Raw genomic sequence first — 8,559 nt, 5'->3', positions numbered from 1 at the left:
CCTCACCGTCTCCTTCTCCATCGGAGCGACCCGCGGGACCTCCAACCCCGTCCTCCTCCTCGACCCCCACCCCCACTCCGACCCAGACGCCCCCTCAGCCGGAGATCGTGGCGGTGGACCGAGAGGCGGCCAGCAAAGGTCTGATCGAGTGGCTGAGGCAGAACCCGAGCTACAGCATGGACCTGCCTGCCTTGACTCACGTACGTTCCTCTGAACTCATAGAAGGTGTCAGAAGTTTCACATCTTTCATCTTTCTGCTGCAGCGTTATCAGAACTTCCTGTTTGCCTCCAGCAGAGGGCGCTTCAGCCTCAAACATGACTTCTCTCCTCTCCTCTTCAGTCTGGAGCCAGTTTGTTGCACGGCTTCGTGGAGCGTCCCAAACAGAGACGACATCGCTGCAAAGACCCCACCAAGCTGGACGTCAACTCGCTGACGGGGGAGGAGAGGGTCCCCGTGGTGCACCGAGGCACCGGACGCAGGGTAGATGATAAACAGAGCAAAGTGAAACACTGAAGTTTTAGAGTTTAAAGTACCTGTGACTTCAAAATGTTTTAATACATATGAATGCATTTTTAGGGTACGCCTTTAAATCTGAGTTAGCATAACAGCTGGTTAAGGCTAAAACTAGCAAAACACAACAGCAGGTTAAGGCTAAAACTAGCAAAACACAACAGCAGGTTGAGGTTAAATCCAACAAAACACTAGCTAAAATCTAAGTTAGCATAGCAGCAGGTTAATGCTAAAACTAGCAAAACACTAGCTAAAATCCAAGTTAGCATAACAGCAGGTTAATGCTAAAACTAGCAAAACACTAGCTAAAATCTAAGTTAGCATAACAACAGGTTAATACTAAAACTAGCAAAACACTAGCTAAAATCTAAGTTAGCATAACAGCAGGTGAAGGCTAAAACCACAAAACACCAGCTAAAATCCAAGTTAGCATAACAACAGGTTAATGCTAAAACTAGCAAAACACTAGCTAAAATCTAAGTTAGCATAACAACAGGTAAATGTTAAAACTAGCAAAACACTAGCTAAAATCCAAGTTAGCATAACAGCAGGTTAAAGCTAAAACTAGCTAAACACTTGATGTCACTTCCTGTTTCACTCTGGCTGAGCTAAGTTAAAAAAAATGTCAGTTATGATACAAAGTGGGTTAAATTGTGTTTATTATTCCAACTTTCTTAAATAAAAGATGTTTTCTTTGACTTTTTGTATTTGTAGAGTATGCGTGTCACAGGCTCTTTAAATGTGGAATGGTTGTTTTTGTCTTGCTGCAGCTGGGCGGGGCCATGGCTCCGGCCATCAAAGAGCTCTCCCGGTGGCTGGACGCCAACTCGGAGTACTTTGTGGCGCCGGACTGGGCCGACGTGGTCAAACACTCGGTGAGTCGAGCTAAAACCGGACGTGAGATGAAAAGGAAGGCAACGGTCTAAAGTCTGATCTGGTCCTGCAGGGTTTCCTCCCCGAGGGGAAGTTCTCCCGGATCCTGACGGAACCGGTCAACAGAGACCCGGGTTCCCGACGCCGCGGACGCCGTCCCCGCAGCGAGATGCCCAAGCCCCTCCTCTCCGTGTCGGACTCCGCCTCCTCCGGGCTCGGCCCCCCGCTCTACATGAACGGCGGTCTGATCGGCAGCATGGACTCCATCGTGGCCTTGCAGAACCTCCGCGGCGGCATCCCCGGGATTCCCATCATGGCGGCGGGGTTCGCGCACGGTTTCCCCACTGCGGTGTCGGCGGGCGGCTCTGGGTCCGAGGACGTGAAGAACGGTTTGAGCATGTTGCCCATGATGCTGCACGGCATCCCGCACCCGCACGGCGCCGCCATCTCGCAGCACGCCCTGTTCAGCGTCGGCACCATGATGGCGCACGCTCCTCCCCCTCACCCTGGCTCCGCCTCCGCTTCACCCTCCTCCTCAGCTTCTCCTCCGGCGTCTGCTGCGAACGTCACCACCACCACGGCGCCGTCCGAGGCCGCCAGCTCATCATCGACGACGCCCGCCGACAGAGAAGCTGCCTCCTCCTCGACAGCGGGCGGAGAGAAGGAGAAAGGAGCGGCGGACAAGTCGGCCATCATCACCTCCGCCAGCCGCTCCCTCCTGAGCTCCGCCCACCTGGGAGCGGCCGCCGGCAGCCATCACACCTTCAACCCGTTCCTGATCCCGGGCGTGTCCCACGGCCTGCTGTACCCACACATGTTCCTGCCGCACGGCAGCATCATGGCGCTGCCCGCCGTGCCCCCCGGCGCCGCCGACGCTGCCGCCTCGCCGGGGAGCCCCAAGAGGAGGAGGAAGAGGGCGCGGGAGGACGAGGAGAAGGCGGCGGCAGGAGACGCGGAGGAAAGCTCCCACCCGGCGGCCTCCTCCTCCTCCTCTACCTCAGCCTCAGAACCGCCTCCGATGGAGGAAACCGGGCCGGGCGACGCCGCGGACGGGCCTTCAGAACCGCAGGAACCAGACTCCAATACCCAGAGCGAAGGAGCGGCGCCTGGAGGCGGAGCGGAGGAGGAGGCGTAGAGGAGGAGGAACTGTCGTCTCGTCTCCTGCCTCCTCCCAGCTGATGTAAAGTTTGTGCCGAGTCTGTACGTCTGCGTCCGTGTAAAAACTTTTAATATGACGGTTAGATTCCTGTTTATATTCCAGAGTCCCGCCCATCCTCCACAGGCCACGCCCACGCCACGCCCACTCCACCGTAAACAGAAAAAACAACTAGTCTGTACTCTCCCCGACCTTCTGCATCCAGACTGATTCAGGAGGAAAACACAGCGAGGAGCAGCGCCCTGAGAAGCATCTTTTTTTTTTTTTTTACGTTCTGACACATTTCACTCCGTTTATTTCTCATCCTACTTGTGCAATATTTAAAAAAAAAAACAGCTCCAACTTAAATTCTGTTAGACTGACACTCCTGGATTTATGTGACACTAAAGCTACGTTTAAAAAGTGCAGCTGAGTCAGACGAAAGCTTCTTTTTTTTAATTTACTGAACTGTGACGTTAACGGTGCTCACTGCAGACCTCCAGAGGACGGTCCTCCCCAAGGCGGTGCATTAGGCCCACTGTGCAGGTGAAAAAAAAAAGAGCAAAAAAATCTCTGAATTTCTGAGATTAATTTCAGAAAATTTCGAGAGAAAAACAAGGAAAATTCTTTTCGGTTGAAAAGTTGCAAATTTGTGAGAAAAAATCAGAAATTTCCATAAATAAAGTCAGAAATTTGCGACATTTAAAGTGTATCTTACCCCACTGTGAAAAGATGACTCCGCCCCAAGGCGAAATTTGAAAAATGCATCAAAGTGGGTAGGGGAGGGGGGGTTAGAGAGCGGAGGTGTGGCCGGGACGAGAGAATGTGGCAGGCAGCTAGCATTAGCATAATTGATGCTACATGGAGAGTGACCACAGTATCACAGATAGTTACATCTCTGAACGTCTGAGGTGGAGGATTTTCACCCCACACCAGCCTCGGACAGAGGAGGAGGAGCGCTCCGACAGCCTGACAGAAAAAAATCAGCTGCGGACATGAAAGCTCCTGCTGCGAAGCAGGAGGAAAGGAGAGAGGAAAAAGTAACTTATTTCTAGCGGCAGAACAGGTTGGAAGATGGCTGTTTGATGTTAGTTATTGTTTTTAAATCATCCTACAGGCTCTGACATGTTAGATAAATTTGAAAATAAGGTTTTTAAAATATCTGTAAGACTTGAAAAAATCTGTAAGATCGCTCTAAATGTCCGTATACCTGCAAAATGATGTCAAATCTTTATAATTTACAGATAATCTGTACAAGTGGCTGCCTGCTGCCTTTCTTTCCCCTCCTCCCCTCCCGCTGTGCAGGACGTACTGCTAGTTTCTCTCTGTGTGTGTGTGTGTGTGTGTGTGTGTGTGTGTGTGTGTGTGTGTGTGTGTGTGTGTGTGTGTGTGTAGAGAGAGAGAGCAGCGCAGCAGTCAGCTCTCRCCACCCGAGGCTGAAGGTCAACAGACGATCATGCTAAGCTTGCTAACTGTTCCACCCTCTGACTGCTGCAGGGGCGTGTCTTAGAGAGAGGCTTTTATACCAGAACACAGCCGCTGTGACGAAACCGTGGAGAGCCGTTAACCAATATGVAAATTAGCCTGCAGTACCACTGCTCTACCCATATGAGCAGCAAAAACACGTTTTTAGACCAAATATTACAGATTTGAACAAATACGCACAAAAAACATCAAAATTAGCACAGAAACAGTACTATATAACATTTTAGACACATTCTAGACTGTTTATCAGCTAAAAAAAGTTAATTTTGGGGTAAGTTACTCTTTAAAGTAAATATTTTCTGACATGGTAAAGTCAGAAATTTACATTTCTTATAACTGGTTCCAGTTTGGAAGTGTCAGAACGAAGACCTCCAGTGAGCGACGAAGATCTCGGCTCGATGACGCCGACAGAACCGCGTCGTTAGAACCCCGACGTTAACGGATTTTAAATTTACCGTTTCTCAGCTCGTGACCCTGCGGTGAGCACCTTTAACCAGCACCGAGAGTGATGACGTCATCAGGCGCACGTTCCTGCCGGCCCCTGTTCATTTATTTTCAGCTTTTAAAGATTTTTTTTATGATTTTAACTCTGAAAGCAGAAGAGACATTTCTAAAAGCAGGAAAACAAAAGTTGAGCACAGAGTGGGAAATCAGATCCACTCAAAGCAAAGAACAATCATGAGTTTAGATTATTTTAGATCATGTTTTTAAATTCAGACACAAAGTCACTTTTCCCGCCACCGCCTGGCCCCGCCCCCCGACCTGCAGCTCTGGTTCCAGTGTAGAGCTGGAGTCGGACCAGCAGGGGGCAGCAGCAGACCTGAGTGGATTTGCTCCAAACTGAATTAAATTAAAGTTGGAGAGGCTCACAGCTTTCTTTCTTTCTTTGTTTTTAACGATGATGAAACAGGAAGTAGAGCGACGTGTTCACTCTAAACATGTAAATGTTTGGCTGTACATTGCTGTTTTTTTAAATAACACTCAGCTTTTTTCTTCTTTCCATTCAGGGGGTGGGGTTTACTGACAAATGAGAGATTTTTTGCTCGAGGCGATCAAACGGACCGTACTGTACAGGAGGAGGATGCTGGTTTTAAAGCGACGGGGCGTTTCCTGACGAAATGTTAACCATTTCTACGTTTTTCTTTGTTTTCACACGAAAACAGGATTTTTGTTTTTGCACAGCGTCTCGATGTAAATCTGTTTCCGTTGTTTGTTTTTTAATTTGTTTTGGGTGGGAGGAAAGAGTTTGTTCGTGCGCATGCATGCGCGCACTTTTTGCGTCGGGACGAGACGGAAACGCAAAACGTGCGCGCATGCATGCGCGCACGTTTTGTGTTTCCGTCTCGTCCCGACAGCTCACACAAACAAAAACAAACATAGTTGTTGCCTTGTCACAACTTAGTGGCTCCATTTAATTTATTATTTCATTTTTTTTTTGCCAAACTTTCACCAAATATTCTTTCTCCTCCAGGTTTCATCATGTATCCTTCAAAGTAAAATGCCTTATTTTTAGCGAGTATATTTTGTATAGCTGGTGTGTAGGATCATGTTTTGTGTTTCGGTCCGGCGCCTCGGTGACGCTCGTTATCAGGTACCGCCGTCCCGTTGGTTCGACCCCCTCCCACCCACGAACAATCAGTCGCTCTTCAAAGCACAAACATTTGCTTCTCGGTGCCTCTGAAGTGACTCCGTTTGTCTTTATTTCTGCGTTTCTGCTTCCATCATGACGCTCAGAAGCAGAGAATTCTGGGAGTTTTTTCAGCCTGCGTCTCCATTAAGAAACATTTTTTATACTTTTTGCGCAGTTTGAATCCTTGGAAGTAGCTTTAAGGTAAGATTTTGTGAGCCGTCAGCGTCTTACCTGCAGCAGAAAGCGGTCGTGGCTCGAAATTCGTCTCTATAAAAAGTTTCTGTTAGAAAATGCAGGTTGAAAAACTCGTTTTCCGCCTTTTCCCGCTATTTTTCTCTCACATTCCTTCACGTCACGAGGCCTTGTCTTTGCTCTGCAGCACTTCGAAATTTAAAAACAACGCGCGCACACGTGTCTGCATCCAAACTGCTTTTTTTTTTTTTTAAATAAAAAATATAATTTCTTTGAAAAAAATAATAAACCCTCTCGCAGCGCCTAAATGACCGTACGGTTTTAGACGGGGACGGAGTGGACGACGCGCATCACTTCCTGTCACGTGTTCTTAGAGTGAAACTTGAAACAAACATGGAGGTGGATTGTGCGACCGGTTCTTTATTATCAGTGTTTTCGTTTTTTATTTCATTGAAGTTTTATTTTGGTAAATGTTCTCCAGAAAAGTCACCTCGACACGTCAGCTCGGATCAGAACCGATGTATTTATTGTACAGTTCTTGTCTTTACATTGTTGTCCCACGACTGAATAATGGCTGTTTTTGTTACTCTGGATCGTCTCCTGAAAAGCATTTTGGTTCACATGGAAATGAAAACATAAGTTATATTTTTTGAAATGTTAACATCACCTGGTTAAATGACTGAAGTTGTGTAGGTCCGCTGAGACATAAATCTCATTTCTACTCGTTTTACTGTCGAGTAAATCCTTCAGCTGCTGAGCTTTTATTTTGTAAAAATCCTAAATTTGCGCCGTAAACCTGACAGAACTGCCTCCAACCAAAGCTCACATTCTGCAGAGCGAGGATTGTTTCAAAAATCTGGAAACTTCAAACAAAAAAATAATAATAAATTAAAGCTAAAACAACTAAAATAAATAAATATTTGTTGGATTATTGAAACTGTAAAATAATCCCGCAGTGCCACAGATTAACTTTAAAAACATCACTACAGAAATAATCCACACAGATGTTTTTATCTTTTTGGTTCTTTAGTCTGTTTTTATTTTTATTTGTAACTATAACTCTGTATTCCCATGTGGACCAATCTGAAGAGTCAAAACATGGTATGTGTGATCTTTTATTGTGCAATAAAAGATGACTTTCAAAATAAAACCTTGTCTTTAGCCGATCATTTGGCACTTTTATTTGAAAATCATCATAACCGTTTTTTATTTGTTAAAAATAAAATGTGAGTATGGGATAAATCTTGTGCCAACAGGAGTAGAATTTGAATTGTTCAGATTCAATCTGAACAATTCAAATTCAATTGCTGTTGGCACAAGATTTATCCCATACTAGAGCTGTTTGTTTCACCCAAAATATAAAATATTTGTCCGTTTTCTTTCCCTCTCTCTCTGCAAAATATCACACGAGCCGATTTATTATAAAAAGTAATATTTACAGGTTTCCAGTCGATACAAATATGTCATTAAAAGCATCAAAATATATACATTTATTATGTAATAAATCACATTTTGTGGCAGAAATAAAGAAATATATATATATATTTATATTTAACAGAACCTTGTTAAAGAAAGACTGATGAGATTTGGTAAAAAATAAACCCACATCTTCTAAGATTTACATGTGCAACATCAGAGAAATGTTCAAAATAATCTCAGTTTAATGTAAAAATAATGTTTTTTTCTTTCTGACTGTTTTAAAGAAATGAACCCAGATTATTGAGGAGCAGCTTCAGGTCTGTTGGGAATAAATAAACGTCTGGATTAAAATCTGGTCAAATAAAAACCGTTCAGGTTGACTGGAAACAGGAAGTGGGACGTGTCTGCTTGAACACGTGTTGCGGACCCGGTTCAGGGTTCTCCGGGTTCTGCGGTTCTGTCTGTGGTGGCGTTGGACGAGACGCTGGCGTTGTTGACGGCGAGCTGTCTTCTCCGTTTCCTCTCCTTCTTCCTGCCGAGCCCTCCGTTTTTATTCTGTTTTCTTTCTGACGGAGAGAAAAAAACAAACGGGACAAATCAGAACCGGACCTTTTGACCCGTTTTAGTCATTTTCATTGACTTGAATAAAAACTGAACGGTAACAAACGTTTCATTCATTCAAAAGTTTTGTCCTCGTCTACCCCGGGTCTCAGGTCTGTCTGAAGACAATCAGCTCTTCTTCTTTCCAAACGTCCTGAATTATTTGTCCTGACGTCCCTGAACCTTTAATCTGTCCTCCATTAGTGAGGCCGCTTCGCTGCTTTGGGTTTTGGACCGAACACTGATTGGGAAATAAGACCGGCTGTCCTCAAACCACTCCTCAGATTTAGAGACAGGAGGGACGTTTAGTCCTCGGTCTCTGTAAACACCTGGACCTGGTTCCTGACTCCAGCTGTCTCTGTGTGAGAGGTGGTGGACATCATGGACATGTCTCCAGTCCATCAGGACCAGGACTGGACAGCCCTGGTCTAAAACCTGCAGGATAGTGGTCCTCCAGGACCAGGACTGGACACCTCTGGTCTAAAACCTGCAGGATAGTGGTCCTCCAGGACCAGGACTGGACACCTCTGGTCTAAAACCTGCAGGATAGTGGTCCTCCAGGACCAGGACTGGACACCCCTGGTCTAAAACCTGCAGGATAGTGGTCCTCCAGGACCAGGACTGGACACCTCTGGTCTAAAACCTGCAGGATAGTGGTCCTCCAGGACCAGGACTGGACACCCCTGGTCTAAAACCTGCAGGATAGTGGTCCTC

At 46.1% G+C, this 8,559-nt stretch overlaps 1 protein-coding gene and 1 pseudogene across 1 annotated transcript; one reads left to right on the top strand and one right to left on the bottom strand.

Annotated features, from left to right (window-relative positions):
• Positions 1-2,958, top strand: LOC106511044 (chromodomain-helicase-DNA-binding protein 6; the record flags this gene model as incomplete). The annotated part of the gene is given in 4 exon segments (XM_013999784.1): positions 1-200; positions 341-481; positions 1,282-1,386; positions 1,458-2,958. Coding segments are annotated over 4 exon segments (1,508 nt in total), but the record flags the coding sequence as incomplete, so codon positions are not given.
• Positions 2,959-7,169: 4,211 nt separating this feature from the next.
• Positions 7,170-7,811, bottom strand: LOC106511043 (R-spondin-2 pseudogene; annotated as a pseudogene).
• Between the last annotated feature and the right edge of the window lie 748 nt (positions 7,812-8,559).

Source organism: Austrofundulus limnaeus, unplaced genomic scaffold (assembly GCF_001266775.1).
Source record: "Austrofundulus limnaeus strain Quisiro unplaced genomic scaffold, Austrofundulus_limnaeus-1.0 Scaffold2471, whole genome shotgun sequence".
Taxonomy (NCBI): Eukaryota; Metazoa; Chordata; class Actinopteri; order Cyprinodontiformes; family Rivulidae; genus Austrofundulus; species Austrofundulus limnaeus.
The sequence above is the reverse complement of the archived record's forward strand: the minus strand, read 5'-3'. Positions and strand labels throughout refer to the sequence as shown.